The sequence below is a fragment of the Panthera pardus genome, unplaced genomic scaffold, assembly GCF_024362965.1.
Source record: "Panthera pardus isolate Hobbes unplaced genomic scaffold, ASM2436296v1 HiC_scaffold_7, whole genome shotgun sequence".
NCBI lineage: Eukaryota > Metazoa > Chordata > Mammalia > Carnivora > Felidae > Panthera > Panthera pardus.
The window spans coordinates 80955855-80978974 of NW_026527002.1; the positions used below are offsets into that span (position 1 = coordinate 80955855).

Sequence of the window (23120 nt, forward strand, 5' to 3'; positions counted from 1 at the left end):
TAGCCTATTGCAAATTCACAGAAGTCCCGGGGGCGTGACCTCTGGCCTTTTGCCTGCCCCCATGACCTTGTTCCCCCTCGTGATCCCGCACCACGCTGTGGGACAGGGGTCCCTTCCCACCCAGTGAGTGGCTCCTGCCAGGTGACAGGGTCGTGACAGTTCTTTGGGGCCATCACTGTTGGACACGCAGCCATGCCCAGGTCCCTGGCCACTTCCTGGGAGTAAGTTCTGGGTCACAACTGATGCCAGGTGCCCCCTCAGTGTCGACGGGCCATCAGGGCCTTCCGAGGCCTCTAGTGCTCTGCGGGTGACGCTGGGCAGGGACCCAGGCCATTGGCTCTCCGGGGTCTCTGGGTTGGGGGGGTGCTGCAGGAGAGGCCCCGCCCCCGCTCTGCCCCCGTGCACGTGGGGTCCCGGGCACCTGACTTCAGGAGCCGCTGCTACCTGTGTGGAAGGAAAGGAACAGGGAGGCCGGGCCACGTGCTGGCCCTGCTCTCCGTGGAAGGCCGTGGGCGAGTCCCTGCTTCTGGGGCGGGAGGGGCATGTGCCGGGGGGCCGCGGGTGGGCCCCCTGCGCTGGAGGCAGAGATGACCCACTTCTCTCCAGGCCTCATCCTGCGACGCTGTGAGTTGGACGAGGAAGGCATCGCCTACTGGGAGCCCCCCACCTACATCCGCTGCGTCTCCATCGACTACCGGAACATCCAGATGATGGTGAGGGTGGCCGCTGGGGTCTCCTGCCCTGGCCGGCACTCCGCTGCCCTTTAACCCCAGACGTGGCCCCGTGGCCCCCGTGGCTTGCCCCGCGGACGCGAGTCAGCTGGGGCCACGGGCTGGGGGCTGCAGAGGGCCCGGGCGTGGGGGTCCTCGGTACCTGCCCGGGCGGATCCTGCAGACTCGTGGCACCCGCCCTCCATCTCCCCAGACCCGGGAGCACCTGGCGAAGGCTCAGCGTGGGCTGCCCGGGGAGGGGGTCTCCGAGGTCATCCAGACACTGGTGGAGATCTCCCAGGACGGGACCAGCTACAGCGGGGACCTCCTCTCCACCATCGACGTCCTGAGGAACATGACGGAGATCTTCCGGAGGGCGTACTATAGCCCCACCCCCGGGGACGCGCAGGTGGGGCCCCCGAGGGCAGCCCCGGGGAGGACGAAGGGGGAGCGCCCCGACCTGGCCCCCTGCAGAGCCCCGACCCCACTCGCGCGCCGAGCCACATTCTGGCGCTTTTTCTCGGCTCACTGGCCCTTCTTCCTCTTCTTTCCAGAACTTTGTGCAGATCATCAGCAACCTGCTGGCAGAGGAGAACCGGGACAAGTGGGAGGAGGCCCAGCTGGTACGGATGCCAGTCTGGGCCCCGCGGTCACGGCAGCAGGGTGGGCACGGGCGTGTCTCCTCCCTCCCTGGGGCCCGGGCTAGCGGGGCGGAGGGTGGTGGCCTGGGTTCCCGTCCCAGCACGGCCTCTGCACCGGCATGACTTTGAGGAAGCTGATTCCCGCCCAGCTTCCGTCTCCCCATCCGCCAGGGGACGGTAGCTCACCTCGTGGGCTCGGTGGCGGGCGTGGGAAAACGTGTGGGCCACGTGGCGCGAGTCAGGGCCACCGGGACAGGGTCAGCCTCCCTTCCTCCTGGACTGACCCCGGGACAGTAGTCAGCGCGGGGGGCGTGGGTGTCCGGGGACCCCTCCGGTCTCCCCGGGCTGGACCCCTGCCCGCCAACACGGCAGCCCCCTCCCCCGGGCTCAAGGTTCCACTCCACAGAACGGTGCCGGTGCTCAGAAGTGCTGGGTGCTCAGAGGTGCTGGTGCAGAGGTGCTGGGTGCTCGGACGCCCCGCTCTGCTTCCAGAGTCGGGTCCGGAGCGTCCGGGCACCGGGAAAGGAGCACCGGGACCCCGGAGAGGGGGCCACCGATGCGGGAGCGAATGGACGGGAGGGTGTGACCCGGGCCGGGCGCGGGGTGTTCCGGGACACCCTCATTTTGCTCTGGGCCCCCCGCCATCCCCCCCCCCCGGTCCCCAGATGGGCCCCAACGCCAAGGAGCTCTTCCGGCTGGTGGAGGACTTTGTGGACGTCATCGGCTTCCGCATGAAGGACTTGCGGGACGCGTACCAGGTCACAGACAACCTGGGTGAGCCCCGGCCCTCCCGCCTGCGTCCCCTCGTCTACGGGGACGGGCCCGGCAGCCTCCCTGCGGCCCTCACGCAGGCGGCCCCGCGCCCCTGACCGCCTGAGGGGTATCGGGAGCTGTGCTCGCAGCCGCAGCCCTGCCCGTCGTCACCCCTACGCGCCTCACACCCCACACGCCTCACACGCACGCGCCTCGTATCCACATGCCCACACACCTTCTGCACCCCAACCCCCACGCACCTCGTATACCTACACACCCCATACTCCATGGACTGCGCACTCAGAGAGTGGGCCCCATCTGTCCCCACGTCCTCATGGAGGGAAGACGCCCTGGTCCCCAGAGTTGGCCCCACAGGCGAAGGAGGGCCCAGGCAGGTAGCCAGGCCTGGAGGGGCACGGGCGCGCGGGCAGGGGGCCCCATGTGAACAAAGGCACGGACGGAGGTGTGAACTGGCCGCGGGGGTGGGTGTCTGTCGGGGGACGGGCCCGGAGGTGGGCGAAGGCCCAGGCGTCCGGGCGCCGTGGCGGAGGCCGTTGGCCCCGGAGGCCCTCCCCCTTCACCCCACACCCGCCGAGGGCAGCTCCGCGCGGGCCCCGACCCGGCCCCGGGGTGCGGGGTGAGGGGAGCGGGCGTCCAGCCGACACCAGTGGGCCGGGGTGAAGGGGACTTGGAGACACCGGGACCCCCCCACCCCCGTCCCGGGTGTGCCATGCGGCCCCCAGGGATGCCCTGTGAGGTGGGGTCTCTTCCTACCCCTCCTGTAGAGCCCGTAGGGAGGGGACCCGGGCTCCAGCCTCCCAGGGAAGAAGGGGGGCCCCTAGGGGACCCGGCCCCCCGGGCACCCCTTCGTGGCTGCAGGCCTGACTGCAGAAGCCGCCTTCGACCCCTCCCGGGGCCCTGGGGGCCACATCCAAGCCTGGGTCCTCACAGTGGTGGGGGGGCTCCCACTGGGGCGGGAGGTGGGGGCTGTCTGAGGGCTCGGACAAGGCGGGAAAGCTGCCCCTGTTGGTGCCCGCTCTGAGCCGGGAGCTCCCCAGGGCCAAGGCCCCTATCGTGTAACTGGCCTCTGCCTCTGTCCGTCCGTCCCCGTGTCTCTGGCCGTCCCCTCCGCCCAGTCCTCAGCATCCACAAGCTCCCGGCCAGCGGAGCCACAGACATCAGCTTCCCCATGAAGGGCTGGCGGGCCACGGGCGACTGGGCCAAGGTGCCGGAGGACAGGGTCACCGTGTCCAAGAGTGTCTTCTCCACGGGGCTGGCAGGTGAGGGGCCCCAGGCTGCGGGAGGGGCCCTCACGGGAGACTCACCGCCCCCCCCCCCCCCCGCCCCGGGAGGTTCCTTCTGGAGTCTGGCCTGCCACCTCAAGGACCAGGCCAGTGGTCGTTTCCTCTCCGTGTTCCTGAGGTCGCACCTCCTCCGGGAAGCCCTCCCTGCCCTTCCTGCATTTGGAGGCTCCCAGACAACCTTTGCTGAATGGACCAGGGACCTTCACCGCAGGGAGGGGAGGGGTCCGCCTGGAGGCGCACAGCTGCCACTCTGGCTCCTGGGACGGGAGGCCCGCCCTGCCCGCCCCCCCCCCCAGGCCCTCGGGGGTCACTTAGAGGGACCTAGGCAGCCACCCCAGCTCTCCGACTGCAGCGCTGTGCGCGTGATGGGGGTGGACATGACCCAGGAGCCCGGGCCTCCGCCTGGGGACACACACTTCCCTCGCCGGAGCAAGGTCCAGGCGGGGGCGGCCGGGAGAGGTGACCGCGGCGCCCTCTTCCAGAGGCTGACGACTCATCTGTGTTCGTGGTGGGCACCGTGCTCTACAGAAACCTGGGCAGCTTCCTGGCCCTGCAGAGGTGGGGGGCCCAGCCTGGGAGGGATGGGCCGAGCGAGGGGTGCGGGCCTGCGGGGGGCGTTCCGGGGTGGGCCTGGGTCTCGGGGAAGGCTCGCTGACGCGGCCTGCTGGCTCTGCCCCAGGAACACGACTGTGCTGAACTCCAAGGTCATCTCGGTGACCGTGAAGCCCCCGCCTCGCTCCCTGCTCACGCCCTTGGAGATCGAGTTTGCCCACGTGTATAACGTGAGTGCCCTTGACGCGTGTACATCTGTGTACGCGTGCCTGATTCCTCCCACCTGATCCCAGGGGGATCCCACGGCCTCCTTGGGTCTCCTGTCCGCCTCACGGGAGAGCCGCTTTGATCCCTGAACGAGGGAGGAGAAACTGCTGCTCAGAGACGTATAGCGATTTGCCCAGGCTCACACAGCGAGCTTGTGTGGGAGACAGGTTTCAGTCCTCTCCTGCAGCCCTGCTCTTTCCCACTGTGTGGCCTTGGGCAAGTTGCTCAACCTCTCTGTGCCTGGGCTCTCTCCCTTATCAGATGTGAGCTAGAGGCTTGGCTGAGAACCGAGCAATTACCACCAGTGCTTAGAGCGCACCACCCCTCACGAGGGCCCCGGACCCTGCCGCTCTCACCTCCGTGGTCCCAGTGCTGGCACGCCAGGCCCGCAGGACAGGCGCGTTTGCTCATTCCTGCTCGCTTACCCCTCAGGGCCCCTGGGAAGGGGTCTCCCTCTTCCACCATTTGTATTAAGCTGGGCTGGCCGCCTGGGCACCCAGACACGGACCGCAGCCATTGCTGCCGGGAGCTGCTCAGAGAGGGGACAAGAGCTGCTCAAGGCCATGCAGCTGGGCTTGGGGGCCGGGCCAGTCCCTTCCCCACTCTGGGCCTCAGTGTCCTCCTCCTCAAACTCCACCTCTTGGGGCAATCGCACAGTCCCAGCACCCGCCTACCATGCCTGGGGTGGGTCCCAGCCGTGACCTTGGGTGGGGCCTGGAGGGTGGGCACATGACCCTGACTCCTCTCTCTCCCCCAGGGCACCACCAACCAGACCTGTATCCTGTGGGACGAGACAGATGTGTAAGTTCACGTGGACGTTGTGGCCTGGGGGGGCCTCCAGGGTGGACCGGGGCGGGGGGGGGGGTGGGCGCTGACCCGCAGGGGAGGGCTGCGGTTTCAGGTTGGAGGCCGTGTCCTCCCGTCCGTCTGTCTTGAATGATCCCCCACTGCCCAGGTCTGGCTCTGAGGCAGCTTGGAGCCCCCCACCCCAGCCTGCCTCCCAGCCCTCCCGGGGAAGAGTTTGTGCAAAGGCCCCAGAGAGGGAGCAGCCTCCAGAGGAGGGTCAGAACTGGGGGCACATGGTGCGGGAGAGAGCTTGGTGGCTGGATCCCGGTGGGCCAGGTGAGCCTGGGGGCAGCTAGGCCTCCCCTGCTGGGGAGGGTATGGTCAGGAAGTTGGATGACACCGCCACCACCCGCCTCTCTCAGCCCTGGCACCACCTTCTCTTAGGCTCCCCTGCACCCCTGCCCTAGGCCGGCCAGGAGCATGAGTGTGTGCAGCCTGGTCCCCTGCGCCTGGGGGTATGTGCGGTGATCCCTTGTGCTCTGGGCGGTGTGGTGATAAATGTGTGTCCTGGGAGGTCAGGAAGCCTCCCGGAGGAGCTGACACTAAAGTAAGACAGGTTTGCCTGGCAGAGGAGGGGACGCAGAAGCATAACTTGAGCAAAAACATGGAATTTGGAAGGTACAGGTGGCACATGAGGTGTGGCCAGGAAGAGCAGGTGGCTGGAAAACAGACAGGGTGGTGCCAGTTTGTGGCAGTGCTTGTGTCAGGAACTATGGAAGTTGTCGAGATGGTATCACCATCCATCCATCCATCCATCCATCCACCCGTATCAATCCATCCATCCATCTATCCATGCACCATTCATCCATCCATCCATCCATCCATCCATCCATCCACTGCCATCTATCTATCCATCCACGCACCCACCCATCTATCCCCATCCATCCATCCATCCATCCACCCCTATCAATCCATCCATCCATCTATCCATCCAGCATCCATCCATCCACCCCATCCATCCATCCATCCATCCATCCATCCATCCATCCATCCAGCTAGCCCCATCCATCCATCCACCCATCCATCCCCATCCATCCATCCATCCATCCATCCATCCATCCATCCCAATCTATCCATCCATCCATCCATCCATCCACTGCCATCTATCTATCCATCCACCCACCCACCCACCCATCTATCCCCATCCATCCATCCACCCATCCACCCATCCACCATCCATCCATCCACCCCATCCATCCATCCATCCATCCATCCACACATCCACCCATCCACCTATCCATCCATCCATCCATCCATCCATCCATCCATCCATCCATCGCCATCTATCTATCCATCCACCCACCCACCCATCTATCCCCATCCATCCACACATCCACCCATCCACCTATCCATCCATCCATCCATCCAGCCAGCCCCATCCATCCGTCCACCCATCCATCCATCCGAATCTATCTATCCATCCATCCATCCATCCATCCACTGCCATCTATCTATCCATCCACCCACCCACCCATCTATCCCCATCCATCCAGCCAGCCATCCACCCTATCAATCCATCCATCCATCTATCCATCCACCATCCATCCATCCATCCATCCCTCCATCCAACTATCCCCATCTATCTATCCCTATCCATCCACCTATCCACCCATCCATCCTCCAGTGATTACTGACCATGGAAAAGACACTGCTGTATCCTCAGCCTTGTCCTCTTGTCCTGTCTCCAATGAGGACGGGCGGCAATGCAGGAATGTATCGATTCCTATGAAAATGTCAGGTCATGCCACATGCCAAGGAGCAAAGCCAGACGGATCTGGTGGCAGGTGGGGAAGCCTCTCTGAGGAGATGATGTTTGAGCAGAGGCCTGACACAGCATGTGCATGTGGGTGCCTGGAGAGAGGCATTTTGGCAAAAGGGACAGGCCGTGCAAGGTCTCTGCTCTGGGGGCGTGCAGGGCCACTCCGCAGACGTCACCGGCCTTTCCTGCCCTGGGCCTGGGGCGTGGGGACAGGCCTGAGTGGGGGCTGGGTCACCTGTAGCCCTGGCGAGTTGGCACTCTGGCTCTGGTCATTGTCCCACTGCTTTTCTCGAGTTTTACAAGCAGCACAGCCTCTTGTGTCTGACTGGACTGAGGTGGGGCCCACAGGCCTGCGCCCCCCCCCCAGCCCCCAGAGCCTTACGTCTGCAGGCGGCGGGGTTGTGCTGTGACTTCAAGTCCATGGCGCCTGGCCCCTGCCCACAGCTAGAAGCCTGCTCCCCAGGGGCTGTTGAGAGGCCACCTGCAGCCCCCGGGGCACCTGACTGACCCCCGCTGGAGGGGCCTCCCGCTTTCTCCGGACAAACACCGCACCCTCTCGGACAGCTGCACCCACATTTCTGATTGTTTCCTTGGCGTCCAGTCCCTGGACAGTTTTAAGCTCTGGGAAGTAAATTACTTTCCAGACTGGTGGGATTCATCCCCTTCGCCCTTCCTGGACAGCAGGCTGTGGGAGGTCAGGCCAGCCCAGAGTATGTCCAGTTCACTGTCCCGGGGGCCCTCGTGCAGCCAAGGAGGACCGTGTGGCTGTGCGGCCTGGGGCAGACCCCCCCCCGCCTCCCGGAGCCCCGGCTTCCCATCCTGTGGCCAGAGTCTGCCCGCTCACGGGTAGGAGCTGGGTGGGAGCGGGGAGAGCACTGTGGCCAGGTCCCCACTTCTCACTCTGGCCGTGAACTCCACCTGCCCGTCCTCCTTCAGCTGTGGGGGTGCCTGCCCACTCCTCCAACATGCCCCACCCATCCCTGGTCACCTCTGGATGCTTGGGATCACATCTGTGCCCGGGGACCCAGGGACCCAAGGACGGCATTTGCACACGGCTCCCTGTTTGGTCCTGGGCACGGCCCTGGGAGCCCTGGGTGACGGTGCCTGTCACCTCTGAGGAAGCCGAGCCTCCTAGAGGCCCGTGACTCAGCTGAAGGCTCGGGGTGGGGAGCTGAGGCATCTGATCCAGGACTGGGCAGCCGGGGCCCACGGGGGAGGGTCAGAGGCTGGGGGGTGGGGGTTGGAGGGAGCTGGCTCTGTCCCCCGGGTCCCCCTCTGCTCTGCCCCGGACACCTTCTCCTTCCATGTCGGGTGGGCGGCTCCTCACCACGTGAGTGGGCTCGCGAGAGCCCAGGTTTTCCTAGGTGACCTGAAACAGGGTCCAGGGGCAGGGGCCCCGGTCTGCTTCCACCCGTGTGCCCAGGAATTGAGTCTGTGCCGGCGTGGACCTGTGTGTGCAGGCGGGATGAGAAAGAGTGCCAGGCATCTGCAGGATTGTGGGTGGGGGCCTGGGGGAGAGGGAGCCAGTGGCCACAGCTGAGAGAGAGTGATTTCTCGATCCAAGACTGAGCCCGGCCCTGATCACAGATGGAGCCTTAACACGGGTCACCTGCTGAGCCCTGACTTTCATCAAACACTGAGCCTTGACCCTGGTCACACTCCGAGCCCTGACCCTGCTCACGTGCTGAGCCCTGACCCTGGTCGCTCTGAGCCCTAACCCTGGTCATTCTGAACCCTGACCCCTGGTCACCCTCTGAGCCCTGACCCTGGTCACACTCTGAGCCCTGGGCCCTGGTCACACTCCAGGCCCTGATTCCGGTCACCCTCTGAGCCCTAACCCTGCTCGCGTGCTGAGCCCTGACCCTGGTCGCTCTGAGCCCTGCCCCTGTGTCTTATCTGAAATCACTCATGCCTGTGCACATATAACAAAACGTGTGTCATGTGCTTGCAGGGCCACCGCCTCCTCCAGACACATGCGACAGTTGACCATGTGACTCGCTTGTCTTAGAAAAAATGAGTCAGAGGGTTCCACCCACAGTACAGACGCTCCACCTGCCTCGCCCCCAGCTACACACACTTCCACACGAAGGCTCGACGCCCACGCCTGACGTCTCTGTAAACATGGGCCCTGACCGACCCCTGGAGTCCCCCTTGCCCCAGCAGCCCCAGTCATGTGGCCGAATCCCGCCCTCCCCGCCAAAGACCCCGATCGCCCACTCCGGGACCTCAGCCGGCAGCGTGGCTCGGGGCCGTCCCCCGCAGCCCTCCGCCGGCCTGGCCCCGGCAGCAGCGAGGGCCTGCGGAGTGGGTGTGTTAGGGAGAGAGAGCGGTTCTCGCAGAGCTCCGTTCAGGACTCCGATGAGCGCGGGATGGGCGGGCCGGGGGGTGATGGGGGCTCGCGAAGGCCCGGAGCACCTCCTGGGACCTGGGGCCTGTGCTCCTGAGCCAGCTGCCGCTGTCCTCCTCGGCCGTCGCTGACTTAGAGCGGGAGAGTCAGAGCTGGTGGGATCCTCGGAGAACGTGGGCTTTGCCCTGACCTGCTTGTGGTACGCTGAGGCCCAGCGTGCCGGCCGGGGGCAGGGGCTCTCCGAGAGGGCTCCTCCTGCGACGCCAGCGTTTGGGGGTGTCTGCTGGGGGCCTGCCACACAGGGGCCTCGGGAAGGGCCGGGGGCCACCCCCACCACGCCCCCAGCTCCGGGACCCATGCTCACATCGGCCCTGGAGGCTCTGGGAATCCCACCGGGTTGGGGGTTCCCTCGTGCAGTGGCTCCTGGCACCCTTACTCTCTGCCACCTGAGCCGGCACGGTGGACACTGGGACAGGCTGGCCGAGAGGCCGGCGTCCTGCACGCTCCGTGGGGCTCCTGTCTTAAAGCCTGACCCCACTGCAGGCTCTTCCGATGTGCCTCGTTTGCGCACACAAGCTCTCGGTCTGCCGGGGAGGCAGACCCAGGGTGCTGTCTGACAAGCGAGGGCCCCCCCTCGGCCCATGCCGGTCTGTGCTGCAGCCCCAGCCCCTGCCCCTCCCCGGCCCTGCCACACAGGGATACTCAGGCCCCGGGGCCCGGCCCCTTCCCTGGGGTCCCTGCACCTGTGTGTGTCCTGGTCCCTTTAAGAGCCTTGCGCCCATCCTTGGTTTCCTTGGAGAGAGCAGTGAGGGGCAGGCCGCGGGGGGGGGGGGGGGGGCGAGCGGAAGGGAGAGTTGGCAGGGCCCCCGGGTCGTTGTCAGCGGCTGGTTCCCAGATGGATTCCTCCCACGAAGGCTGGTTTCTGATGGGAGCAGAGGAGGCAGGCAGGGGGGAGATGGGAGGGGATGGCAAAACCACCCACCCTCCACAGCCCTGGACTCTGCCCAGCCCCTTCCCCAGTGCCCTTCCCTCCTCTGAGTCTCCCCCGACTTTGTTCTTGGGGGGTAGGGGGCTGGCGGGGCCCTCCTGTGGGCCTGCCCTCTCCCGAAGGGGCTGCTGAGTCTCCTTGCAGGGCCGGGAGCTGGAGGGGGCGGACAGGTCCCCAGGTCGTGGCCCACCGACAGCTCCAGTGTCCTGCACCCCGGCTCACAGCCCGGCTGCCCCAGCCACTGCTCTGCACCCCACGGGCCCCCTCACGGCCCCCCCCTCGAGGCAGCCGGGACTCTCAGCCCATCTGTGCCCAGCTCTGCTTTTGCCTCAAACGCCGCCTGCTCTGAGAGGCTCAGAGACCTTCCCGCCCATTTTCCTACACCCGCACTCCTGTCCACCACTTCCCAGCTCAGACCCCAGTTAGCAGCAAGTCCGAGGGTCCCCGAGCTCCCGCTTCCTGGTTGCCTCTCCCCTTGCAGGATGTGGGCCCCGCCCCAGGGCAGGGTCTCCTCTGCTGCCCAAGAGTTTCCCCTGCCAGGGATCCTCAGGAGGTGAACAGAGGAGGCTGCTGGCATGTGCCCCATTGAAGGGGGTCCCCTCATCCTCAGGGGACTGGAAATTTGTCCATTCATTCATTCATTCATTCATTCATTCATTCATTCACTCATTCATTCCCTGAACACATCTTTCCTGCATCCAATCTGCCCAGCGTGGTCTGACTTCGGTGACAATGTCCTGCCATCAAGGTGCCCCCGTAGCACCCACCCAATAGGATATCCACCCGGGTGAGCCCACCCCCATCCCACTCTCACATATGGGGTGAGAGGGGCCCTCCCGGGAGGGCAGGGTCAAAGGACCTGAGCTTGCCCTTGACACGGCTCCAAGTTGTCCCCACTGGGGGTCCTCTTGGACCTGCTTGTCCCAACGACTGGGGGTCTGTGGGGGTCCAATAGCCACGGCTGGCTGGTCAGGATGGCCCCTCCCTCCAGCTCAGGAATCCCTGGCTCTGCTCACACTGGCCACGCAAGCCCCGGCCTCAGTTGCCTTGACCGTGCGATGGACAAGATCAGCGCCCACCAGCCCCCAGCCCCCACCAGGCGCCTCCCAGGCGACGGCAGAGGGTGGAAACTGCCAGTGGAGGCCCAGAGCTGGCCCTGGCCCCAGCCCTCCCCTGGCCCGCCCCCTCCCCCAGCCCCCTCCCCTGCTCTCCTTTCTTTCTCTGCGAGGAAAAGCACTGCCAGCTGCTGCTCGGCCGGTGACAGTGCTGGTGAGGCGTGTCTGGAGAGGGGCTTCCGCAGGGGAAGGGGCGGAACCTGCCGGGGGCACCGTGGGGGTGGCAGACACGTGCTCGAGGACCCGCGGGCGTTGGCGTGGAGGGGGCATCTGGGGGTGGGGGCCTTTCCTGGAAGAAGGGTCAGGGCCCGCGAGCCTCCTGCCGGGCTGTGTCCAGCTGTGACCGGGTCCCCCTTTGTCCGTCGTCTAGCGTCTCCACACCCGCAGGCGGCCCGGTGAGCGTAGCGAAGGGGAGGGGGGCCAAGGTGGCAAGTCAGGGAGGGCAGGCCCCGGGGCTCACGGGATCTGCCTGGTAGAGTGGGGTCACACTGGGTGGCACGTGGCTGGCTGGGGTGGGAGGCCTGTAGGGGTGGGAGATAGGGCGGCTGTGGGTGCAGATTGAGTCAACCACCTTGCCTGTCCCTGGTCACGTGACCGAGCAGCCAGAGGCCTTGGAAGAGGGGCCCGGGACCAGGCGGGGCCGTTTCCCTCAGCACCCCCACCCCACAGGCCCTGCTCCGTGAGCCCGTGCCAGGCCCTTCCTTGGGGGCAGGTGGGGAGTGAGGAAAAGGGGCCCGGAGTCACCCTCGGGGAGGAGGGGGTGGGCCCACAGGAAGCCGTGCTGGCGCTAGGACCCTGGGCTGGAGGGGCGGGTGCCTCGGGGTGAAAGGGGAGCTGCCTTGTGGGGCCATGCTGGCGCAGGAAGGGGCGCGTGTGGGGACAGAGCAGGGGGCTCTGGGGAGGGCCTGGGCCTGAGGAGCACACAGTTGCTCTAGGGTGCTCCTAGCGGGGCTCCGTTCATCCGTCCCTCTGTCCCTCCACGCGTGCCCTGCCGAGACTCTGCATTCACAGTGAGGCTCACCCCACTAGCCCTGCGGCCCCACATCATCCTCCCCGGGGGAGGGGTCAGGGTTGGGGGCTGCCCGCTGCCCAGACCCCATCCTGCCGCCTCCCGCTGGAGCCCAGTCTCCTTCCTCCTCCTGGGAGCCCCGCTCTCCACGGCCTCCCAGGCCCACCCACACCACCGGCTGCCCTGCGTGGGCATCCATCCCTGCCCACGCCCACGTGTCTGGGGTGCCCACCAGGGTCCTACCACGACACAGCAGCTAACGGGGGGCAGGGGGCAGGCGTCTGATCTGCCGCAGCTTGGACTCAAATCTCGGCCCCATTTCTTACTAATGGGGTCGCCGTGGACGAGCCTTTCGTCTCCTTGAGCCTCAGTTTCCACATCTGTAAACGGGTTGCTACAGCTCTGAAGCGAGGTGATGTGTGTCGAGCACAGATTGTGGGGCCGGGAAATAACCGGTGAGTAGGTGCCATCCTTAGCCTACTCCAGGGGGCTAGTGTCACTAGCTGGCACGGTGCCCTGTGGGGACAGCACGTGCCCTCGGGGGGGGGGGGCCGGGGCGAGGGGCCAAACCGGTGGGGGACAGGCTTCCCGGTAGGGGGCTCCTGGGCTGGGCGCAAAACCCGGAGGCGGGTGGCAGAGGCTCTCTGGGCCCCGGTGCAGCACGTGCAAAGGAACTGAGGCAGGCGTCCGTGCCATGGGGTGGACTTGGGAGGTGACCTTCCTCCCGTGAGACACTTGCTTCCCTCTGCCGGGGCGCAACTGTTCGTTTTCTGTGGCAGAAAGGTCTTAGTCCCACTTCCCGGGGGGCCCCGGCCTCTTGCCCCTGCTGGTGGCCCTGGGGGGCGGTGACTGCCTGCTCGCCTGCCCGTGGGCCGGCCACATGCGGGGCAGGCCCGGGAAGGACTCCCAGGTGGTCGGCCAGGGGCCGTGGCTGTCCGCCCTCCTTTCTACGCCTCGCTGCAGAGGCCCTTAGAAGTGGGGGTGGTGGGACGGCCGTGAGGTGGCCTGAATCACGGGCCTTTGGGAGTCAGGTGATTCCCTGGAAGGTGGGGTCAGGGGCAGGCCCCGGCGACGGCGTGGGGCCCGGGGTTGGCCGCCTTCGCGCGCTCTGTCCTGGCTGGCGGGACGTGAGGGTTCCGCCTCCGCAGCGCCCCGGATGCGGCGGGTGCCGAGGAGACGCCGTTGCGCGTCGGTGACGGGGGGTGGCGAGCCAGCGTCCCTCTTGGTGCTAGTCGTGCGGCTGGTTCTGAGGCGGTGATGGCGGGCGTGCTGGTGATGCTAACGGTGGAGGTGACACCGGGGACCGTGCGGGCACAGCCGCGCGGTGACCGTGGTGGTGACGAGTGCGCTCTTGGTGGTGCGGCTGTGGGCGGCGGGTGGTGACGGTGGCCGCGGGGGCTGGACGGCCGGCGGTCGCGGGTGTGGCGGGACTGACGCTGTCGCGGAGGGGACAGATACGGTGGCATCCACGGCTTCGATGCTGCTGCTGGCGGTGGCGATGGCCCCGGTGGCCGTGTGATGGCGTCATTCTTGTGCCCCACGGCGGTGGCGGCCCCATGCACGTGGATGGCGTGGCTGGAAATAGCGTGGCGGCGACGTGGTGGTGACGTGGCGATGTTGCTGGTACCGTAGGGTGGGGGCAGCGGTGAGGGCATCTTGGAGGTGACCGGGGCTGGCTGTGGCGGGTGGCCGGGTTTGGGATCTGTCGCAGTCAGGGGACACTCAGCTCAGGGCCCGCACACACAGGCTGGGGAGACGCTTCCCGAATGACCAGCGAAGGAGCCCGTGGTTGGAGCATGAGCGGGGCTGGGTGTCAGGGCAGTGGCCCCTCGGTTGGCAGGGGCAGGTGACATGATGGACGGCTTGGCTGGATGAGCACCAGGGAAAGTTCTGAGGGAAGCGACAGGCTCAGGTAGGACCTCTAGGGTGGCGGTCTCCGACCTGGGAGGGGCCAGGGAGGGGAACGGGGTCGGCGCTCTGGGGAACAGAGCCTGGCCTCTGAGGCCCGATCACTTTCTTGCAGGGCTGGGGAGCCCAGGGTCCCGGCCTCTCCGGGGACCCTGGTCGCCTGGGTGGGTGGAGGGGGTGAGGACGAGAGTCCAGACCGTGGGGAGAGCCGCGTTTCCGGGGCAGGCGGGCCCGCTGCGCCAGGAGGGAGCAGGGAGGCCGGCACCAGGCGTCGTGAGGAACCAGAGCGGCCACGGGTGCTGTAGCCACGAGGCCCAGACGCTGTCAGCACCAGGAGAGGCGGCCCCACAGGCAGGAGCACGGGCCTGAGGGCCTGGCGGCTCACTTAGCAAGACCCAGGTCAGGCGGGTGTCCATCCCCCTGGGTCTACGGGTCACAGACACCGGGGTCCCCTCAGGACCACGGGTGTTGTTCCCAGGCCCTGAACCAAGACAGGATGGGGCTGATGTGGGCCAAGCCCCGGGGCAGCAGATTCAGCCAACCCTGCTGGTTCCCACAAGCTGGCAGCAGACAGGGGCTGGGCACGGAAGGGGCGGGGGCGCTCATGGAGACCTCCCAGAGGCAGCAGGGGCTCTGGGGACTCCTGGAGGACCAAGTGAGTCAGCCAGGGGACGGGAGGACATGTGATCAGAGGCACCGGCCACAACCAAGGCCTGGAAGCAGGAGAGGGCAGCTGTGTTCTCTGTGTTCTGGGTCATCAGCGGTTCCTGCCGGGCCCAGGGGGCTTGGGAGTCATGATGAGCTCTGGTTGCTGGGTGAGGTAGGACCCAGGAGGGGAGTCTCAGCACAGAAGCAGGGCAGGACCCGAAGGAGGGGTCAGGCACAATGCTCAGGAATTCATAGGCTATCCCGGCAGGCTCCCTGGAGGAGGAGACTCAGCACGAGCCTTGATCTATGGCTCAAAAGTCAAGAGGCAGAGGTGGGAGGTGGGCCTCCTGATGGGTGAAGTGTCCTTTAGCAGGGCCTGGGCCTGGCATAGTCGGTTTGGGGAGCACAAGTCGAGGCCTGGCTGTTGAGGACCTCCGAGGCCAGGCTGAGAAGCCTTGAGGAGCCCCTAGGAGCCCCCACCTGCAGAGACACTTTGCTTGCTCCCTGTTGCCCCATCCGGCTGCGCTGTGCCACTCTGGCTTCTTCCCTTCTTCCTGTTGTGTGGGAGGACACCCGTGAGTCATTTACACTCTGGTGCGAATTAGCCCATCAAACCCCAGGGGACCCTGCTGGGCACAGTCCTGTAACAGAGCTGCTTCGTGGGCTGGCAGGAGGCATCGTGAACCAGCAGCGAATGCCCTGGTTGGAGCAGTGGACGGGGGTGGGGGTGGGGGCTCTCGGCACACCCTCCCCATCACCGTGCCCTGATATACCATGAGAGCGCCAGGCCTGTGGGCCGTGTGTCCCTGTGTCTCCCCGAACAGGGTGCTGGGTGAGGATCTGTGCCCACTTACAGGAGGGGCACCTCAGCTCCGAGTGGCCAGGATGGGATCTGCCCAAGGGGGGACCGGCCTTGGCTGCCCCATTCCCCCCTCGTGGGCTGGGTGCTGGCCAGGGGCCACAGGCTGAGCCTCCTCCCAGGGTCTCTGACACCCCTTGGGCTCCCACCCACCCTGGGGCCCCGGGGAGGTGCCTTGGGGGTGCTGCCTGAGCCAGGCTGGGGACCAGGCCCGTGGCGGATGGGAGACAGCCTGTCTTCTCTGAGGCGCTCTGACGTGGGACGCAGGGACGAGGTGGTGGCCCCCCACCGAACTAAGCATGAAACGAGGTGGGGGTTTGCACTGGGAGCTGGGGTCCAGCGCCCAGAAGTGGCCAGAGGGGAGCCCTGGAGGGTCAGAGTGCTGGGTCAGCTCTGGGAGGGTGGGGGTCCTTGAGGGAGGAGGGGGTTGGGGGAGCTTGAGCAGAGGACGGCGTGGCGCTGGCACTGTGGGGGGGCAGCGGCCACAGTGGCCGGGAGATTCAGTGGGGGTCCCGCCAGGGTGGTGCCTCGGGGGGCGGCGAGCGGCGGTCAGACTTTGGTGCCTCTTACAAGCAGGCCAGTGGGGTCTGCTGAGTGGCCGGCTGCAGGTGTGGGAGGGAGGCGGCGGGGCCTGGAGGCTGACCTCGGGCAGCGGGAGCTTAGAGGGGCAGAGGGCCGTCCCACCCCCACTGCGTGCCGACGCCGAGCGGCTGGGCCCGGGCCTGCCCTCCCAGAGGAGGAGGCCGAACAGGACCCCGAAGCCGTGAGCAGTGTGGAGTGTGTGATGGGAGAAGGTCCCCGAAGACGGAAGCTGTGGGTCAGGGACGGCCTGGCTGCGGGGGCTGGGAGCTGGCCGTGGCCACGGTGGCCATGGTAGCCGTGGTGGCCGTGGGGGCCATAGGGGCAGAACCAGCCTGGCCTCGCAGCACGTCGGTGGTGCGACGAGGGAGGCGTGGCTCTGCCCTGGGAGCCCTGGTCTGATGGAGGAGACATAGCCGTTTTAGGGGAGCCCCGATCCGAGGGGCCCAGCGACCCCCTCGAGCCAGGCAGGGAGGGGCTCCTGCTCTAACCCCTGGACCCCCCCGCCCTCCTGGTCCTGGGAGGTGCCACTGCCCCAGCTCCTTCTGTCACCCTGGGCCTGGTGAGGGGAGGGGCAGGTGTCAGTGACCCAGATTCCTCAGGCCTGGGCTCAGGGAGGTGGGGGGTTGGCTCCATGACCCAGTATTCCGAGTTTCTGAAGCTCAGACAAGAGGCAGCAAACGGTCTCCCAGTGCGGTCGCTGTGTGCAGGAGGAGGCAATGACCTGCCCGTGTTGCAGAGATGGGAGCAGGTGTCCCCGAGGCAGGAAGGATTCCGGTCACGTGTGGCAAGAGCTCCCAGATGTTGAGGTATAAGAAGATGCCTCCTAGAGGTTTTGCCGCCAGAAGCGCCGAGAACTCCCTGGCCTTTCCCAGGTCGGGGGGTGCCTAGGATGCCGATGGGGTGCTCGGGTCAGGGGCCACCCAGCCACCTGTCTTGCTCGATGTCAGTCCTTGGCTGGTGTGAAGGGCAGCATGGCAGGCTTGGCTGACCATCGGAGCAACCTCTTTCCCTGGCCTGGGCTGGGGCCTTGGGCGGGCCAGCTCTCTCTCTACTCTGGGCTTCAGCTTCTATATCTACACAGCGGAGCTGAGGGTTACTGCAAAGCTTAAAATAAAACGCACAGGGCGCGGTTATTATCCACGTGTGAGAGGGAGCCGGAAGACGGTCCCTGTCCCTGTGCTGCATGTCAGGAGCCCAAGCCTGATACAGGCCACGGGGGCCTGCCGGAGCCGGGGAGAGGCGCAGCCGAGGGAGCGTGCCCCGTGGCCCTGCGGGGTCTGGATGAGCCCCGGCCCCCTGGTTCCAGGTCCGGCGCCTTCCGGATCCGCCACCAGCTGCCGGCCTCCTGGACTGGCAGCCCGAAGGGAGGCTCTCTGAAGCGGGCGTGGGTGTTTTCTTGTGCCCTCCGTGGCCCGAGGCTGCCGGGCAGGCAAAGTGGGCAGCGGCCCCTCACCCCCTCCTCTGAGAGGCCGATAAGCTAATTAGCGTCCTCATCAGGAGCCCTTCGAGGCCATTCTCCCAGGAGGTGGCCTGCAGCTATCATCAGCCTGGCGCCCTGCAGACTCTCCAGCACCGGCTGGGAACCCGCCAGGCTGCCGGCCCCAGCCAGCCCGACTCCTCTCACCCCAGGCCTCAGGGAGCTGTCCCCGCCTGGTCCTCCCAGGCAGAGAGCCGGGTTCCAGGTCTCTCCCCCACCCCCACGCCCCTGCCCGACTCTGCTCAGTGCACGAGAGCAGAGGCCGTGTCCGGGCCTGAATCGTGAGAAGCACAGCCGTGACCTGAGCTCGGGAGGCCGGCCACAGACGCCTGCTCTTCCGAATAGCTGCCGGGCTAATGTCACGGACAAGCAGTCGGGCTCTGTCTCCAGACAGGAACGGCCTGCAGGACTCTCTCTCGGAGCGCGTTGCCTGTGCCGTCAGCCGTCTCGGGGTCTGGTCAGTGGCTGGCGCTTGCAAGGCTGTAGCTACGCACGCAGCCCCAGGCGTGAGAACAGGCCGCTCCTGCTAGGAGCGGGGACACACGGCAGGGGCAGAGGCTGGGGTCAGCCAGGGCCTCGCGCCCCGCAGCCCTGGTCCTGCGCGGTGCTGGGGGATGCAGGGGGGGCGTGGGGTGCACCAGGGCACCCCAGCGAGGCCCTGACAAACCTCTGGCCAATGGTGTGGGGAGGACCAGGCTGGACCTGGGGTGTCACTGGGAGCCCCGGGACTCCCTCGGCATTCCTTCCATCGTGCATCGTCGGTTCTCGTTTGCGGTGAGGGGTCTTTCCCTCTCGGGAGGAAGGAAGAGGAGAGGTGTCTGCCGTAGCCTCAGTAGGCTTTGATTTTTGCCCCCCCCCCCCCCCCGCCACGCTCCCCCGGGGCTAATGGCTACTCTGGCTACTCCTGCGTTTATTTTATGGAGGGCCCCAACCCTTGGGGGCGTCCTCTTTTCTCACTGAACTCAGAGACTGAGCAGCCTGGCTGGAGCACAGGGTTGGGGGTGGGGGGCACTCCCGGGGCAATGCAGCCCGCAGAGCCTAGGGCTGGCTCCTGGGCCTAGCCCCCTCGGCCTCAGTTTTCCTCCGGGGTACAAAGGGGGCGTGTCCTCCCCGACCCCCCAGGGAGGAGAAGGGACAAAGGCCCAGGCCCTGGCTTCCGGCCCAGCTCCGAGTATATATCCCTTCTCCCCTGGGCCTGAAGCTCTGGAAGGGGGTTGTGTAACATCTCCAATTCCACAGACTCTGGGCTCTCCGGTACCTGCAGCTCCGGAGCCTGAGCACCCCTGCAGACGCCAGCCCTGTGCCGGGCGCCTCAAGAGTGTTCACCCTCTGGGCTGTCCTGCCCCCCGGTTTTAGAGCTGAGGGAGCGAGCTAGGGCTGAGGACGGGAACCTTCCCGAGGTGACACAGCTAGGACACAGCTAGCAGAGTGGCACTCGGGGGGTGTGTGTGAGTGTCTGTGCGTGCACGCGCGCGTGGTCAGGGTTCCTGTGGGGAGCACTGGGCAGGGAGCGGCTCGGCCCCCAGCCTGCCCCGCACACAGGAGAGCTGGCTGGTGGGGGGGGAAGCAGGCGAGCGGAAGGTTCTGGAGGCATTCGGTGGCTCTTTTCCGGCTCCGAGGAAGTGAAGCTGAAGCGGGACTCCGGGGCGGGCCTTGGGAAGACCCTCGCTGCCGAGACCTAGAATGTTCCCCGAAAGTCCTGGGGGCAGGCACGGGGCCCCAGTTACTTGGGGAGAGGGCAGGCCTTTTGCGGCTCCGGCTTCAGAGGCAGGGCACGCGCAGCTTTGTGGGGCCTCAAGTGCCGAGTTGCAGTCTGGCCCCCTCAGGCCTCCCGGAGCCCCCCTTCCCCAACCCGGGGCCCGCGCCCCATGGGCGCCTTCTGCCGGGCGGCCGGCAGGCAGAGGGAAGGCAGGCCCAGCCCAGGACCAGGTGTGCCAGCCGGAGGCTCCTAAGTTCCCGGACCCGCGGGCCGGCCTTGAAGGGTGGGGGACTCGCATCCACAGCGACCGGTGCGCAGAGTCCTTCAGTCCCCGTGTTTAAATGGCAAGGCGCAACGAGGGGCCTCTAGACAGCGGGGAAGGCTGTTCTGTCCCAGGCCTCGGGCGGCGCACACCGGGGGGCGACCAGCCCGGCGGAGGTGGATGCGGGGGCGGGGGCGGTCCCAAGGTCACCAGCGCCGAGCCGGGCTCCGGGGGCGGAGTAGCGGGGGCGGCCCCGGCACCCCTCCCGGCGCGCCCCCGCCCCGCCCGCCGCCCCCGGCTCGGCTCGGGCTCGGCTCGGGCTCGGCTCCGGCTCGGGCTCGGGCTCCGGCTCCGGCTCCGGCTCCGGCTCGGGCTCCGGTTCCGGCTCGGGCTCCGGGTCCGGCTCGGGCTCGGCTCCGGCTCCGGCTCCGGCTCCGGCTCCGGCTCGGCTCGGCTCCGGCGCTGGGGGCGCGGCGGGCGGGGCGCTCTCCGGGCGCGGGGCCAGGGCCCGGCGCCCCGCGCTCCCGCGACTCGCTCTCCCGTGGCTCGGCGGCGGCCATGGGGCGCGGGGCTCCGGGGGCCGGCGGCGGGGCGGGCGCGCGGCTGCGGGCGCAGGTGCGGGCGCGGGCCGGCGGGGACAGGGGGCCGGGCCGCCGGCCGCCCGCCGCTCACGCCGCCCCTGTCCCCCCTCCCCGTGTGTCCCGCCCCCCCCCCCCAGGCCCTCCTCCCCCGCCCCCCCGCAGCTCGGGCCCTGGTCGTGGCGCGGCTGCCGCACGGTGCCCCTCGACGCCCTCCGGACGCGCTGCCTCTGTGACCGGCTCTCCACCTTCGCCATCTTAGCCCAGCTCAGCGCCGACGCGGTGAGACCCCGGCCGGGCCGCGCGGGGGCGACGGGCGCGGGGGGCGCGGGGGGCGCGGGGCGGGCGCTTCCGGCGCAGGACTGGCGCGGGAGGGGCCGGACTCATCCCTGCCCGGGGCCGTGCGCCCGGCCGCCCCCCGCGGCCTGGCCGGGGGCCGGCCTCTGGAGACGGCGGGTGGGTGGGAGCCGGGTGGGTGGCGGTGTGGAGTTGGGGACTGGCCGGGGAGGGGCTGGGCACCCCTCCCCTCCCCCCCCCCCCCCCCCCCCCAGTGACTGATGGGTGAGTCTCCCCCACTCTCCTTGGGGGCTTGGGACCTTGGAGGGAACCGACCCTTCGGGGAGCCGGGCAGGCTGGGCCCAGGCTTTTGGGGGCCGGGCGGGTGGGGGAAGGCTTGGCCTGGCGGAGCTGGCGTCCCCCTTCACCTGGTCGGCGTCCTCCTCAGCTGGGGGGCAGGGTCCTGGCCCGCCTGGGAGAGGGAGGAGCTGCCACCTAAATGGGAGACCTTCCCCAACCTCCCCAAGTAGACCCTGGCCTCTGGAGGCAGCCGTGTCCCCAGGTAGGAGTCCTGGAGTGCCTGAGGGTGCTGGGTCTGGCCCCGGTCCCCAGCCCTCCTGGGGAAGGCCCCATCATCTCTCAGGGGCCTCCCTTTTGTTCCCATGATTCTTGTGGGGGCTGCCGGTTTCTATGGCGACGGCATCTGGGGCCAGCTCCCAGGCTGGAGCCCTGGGGTGCTGGGCTTGGCCCACTGGAGCTGATGGGCCGTCTTGCCCAGTGCCGGGCTCCATTCACGGGGTCCCAGGAAGCCCCCCCATCCACTGGGTCCCCCGAGGAGGGAAGGGGCTGGGGTCTTTGCCCACAGAGACCCTGGGTCCAGGCCCGGTGGGGAAGGATCACTGAGCAGCAGATGTGGAGGACGGACCGTGGGGAGGGGGGACCGGGCTTTCCTGGGTGTTTGGGGTAGCAGGCCCTCGTCGGATGGGGGTATCACAGATCTGCCCTCAGGAACCCCTGGGTTCCGTGTGGAAAATAGCTCCAGGCCTTTCTGGGAATGTTCTGCCCACCACCCCCTTTGTCCAGTGGGACGTGGGTACGGAGAGTGACGTTGTCAGCCAAGGGTCCCTGATGGGGATGGAGCTGGACAGGACCTTAGAGGTCATTGCCGTAAACCTTCCATTAACAGGCAGGGAAACTGAGGCCTGGGGAGCGTGCCCTCAGGGTCTACAGCCTTTCTGGGGAAGGCCCTAGGTCCTGGGGCAAGTCTAGCTGGACGGGGGGGTCTCTGCTTTTGGGCCTGACCTCAGTGTACCCTCCCCCATCCGGCTGTCCCTGTGACAGGGCTGTTGGTGTTGCTGGTTCTGGGCCAGGGTCCTGAGGGCAGGAGCCAGGGCCACCCTGGGGGCTCCCTGGAAGAGGTGACTGTCTGCATAGGTAGTCGTCAGCGCTAAAGCAGCAGGCCTCTTCTGTCACCAGTGGGGCTGGGGGCTTTCTGAGTCCCCTGCGAGGCCAGAGCAAACAGGACCCCCGGGTGGCTGCTCGTTCTCCGGAGCATGAGGAGGAAGGCACAGGGCAGGGGAGGGTTCCGGAGTGGGATGCGTGCCTGGAGTTAGTGTTGAAACCCTGGCTTGGCCCTGACACACAGTGACTCTGGCCTGGCCTTCCACCCCTCGGAGCCGCTGTTTCCCCTCCTATAGAACGGAGGTGGCCGTGTGTTACTCAGGATGACTGTGAGGGGGCGACCGGTTGATGGGGGGGGGGTGTCTCCTCCACCAGGGTCTGCAGCGTGGGAGGGCCCCCGTGTGCTGCAGACAGAGCCTCCCACAGAAAGGCGGTGTCCGGGCCGGGGGCCGAGCTCCAGTGAGGGGTGGGCGGTGGTGCCGTGAAACCAGGAGCGGAGGGCTTGGTGTCCCGGACTTGTCCCGGAACACCGACCTGCGCCGGGTGCCTCCAGGGGCAAGCGTCTGGAGGCCTCTGTGCCGGGGCGGGCGGACGGGAGCACAGAGTCTCGGTCTGTGAACAGTTTGAGGTTTCGTTTGCCAGGGGGGTCGGCAGCTGCGGACCCAGCGTGTCTGTGTGCTTGTAAAGGTGGGACCCCGTCCCCGTCCCCCTGAAAGGAGTTGAGGCGGAAGGTACAGGAGCTCTCCCCCACTGGCCGCGGGACCGAGGGCAAGCTGCCTGGCCACGGCGAGCCTCAGTTTCCTCATCTGTAAGACGGTGCCAGAGTTGGCTCTGCCTGATCGTGTGACCCCCTCAAGGGCATGGGGTGAGCTCTGAGTCAGAGCACCAGAAGAGCTGGGGTGGGCTCTACCCCCACCCCGTGCTCGCCTGCCAGCGTCTCCCTCTCCTTTCCCGGCCGGCTCTGGCCCCAGCGAGGGGTGACCCCAGAGATCCCGAGCGGGAGGGACTGAGCTGCCGTGCACCCCATCAGCCCGTCCGAGCCCTGTGAGTGCCTGGGGTGCGGCCCGTGCCAGGTCTAGTCCCGTCCTGGAGGAGCACGGGGTCCGATGCAGGGGACGGATGTGTGTTCAGACAGGCGG

General features: G+C 67.3%; 1 protein-coding gene across 12 annotated transcripts in view; it reads left to right on the top strand.

Annotated features, from left to right (window-relative positions):
- ADGRB1 (adhesion G protein-coupled receptor B1) overlaps positions 1–23120 on the top strand; it is an 81468-nt gene that overhangs the window by 28554 nt on the left and 29794 nt on the right. For all 12 annotated transcript variants that reach the window (XM_053896068.1, XM_053896069.1, XM_053896067.1 and 9 more), the window contains exons 10-18: positions 607–713; positions 925–1119; positions 1265–1333; positions 2017–2125; positions 3241–3384; positions 3891–3966; positions 4088–4190; positions 4985–5028; positions 20445–20586. In XM_053896068.1, the coding sequence (XP_053752043.1) occupies positions 607–713; positions 925–1119; positions 1265–1333; positions 2017–2125; positions 3241–3384; positions 3891–3966; positions 4088–4190; positions 4985–5028; positions 20445–20586 (989 nt within the window). The remainder of the gene's footprint in view (positions 1–606; positions 714–924; positions 1120–1264; positions 1334–2016; positions 2126–3240; positions 3385–3890; positions 3967–4087; positions 4191–4984; positions 5029–20444; positions 20587–23120) is intronic.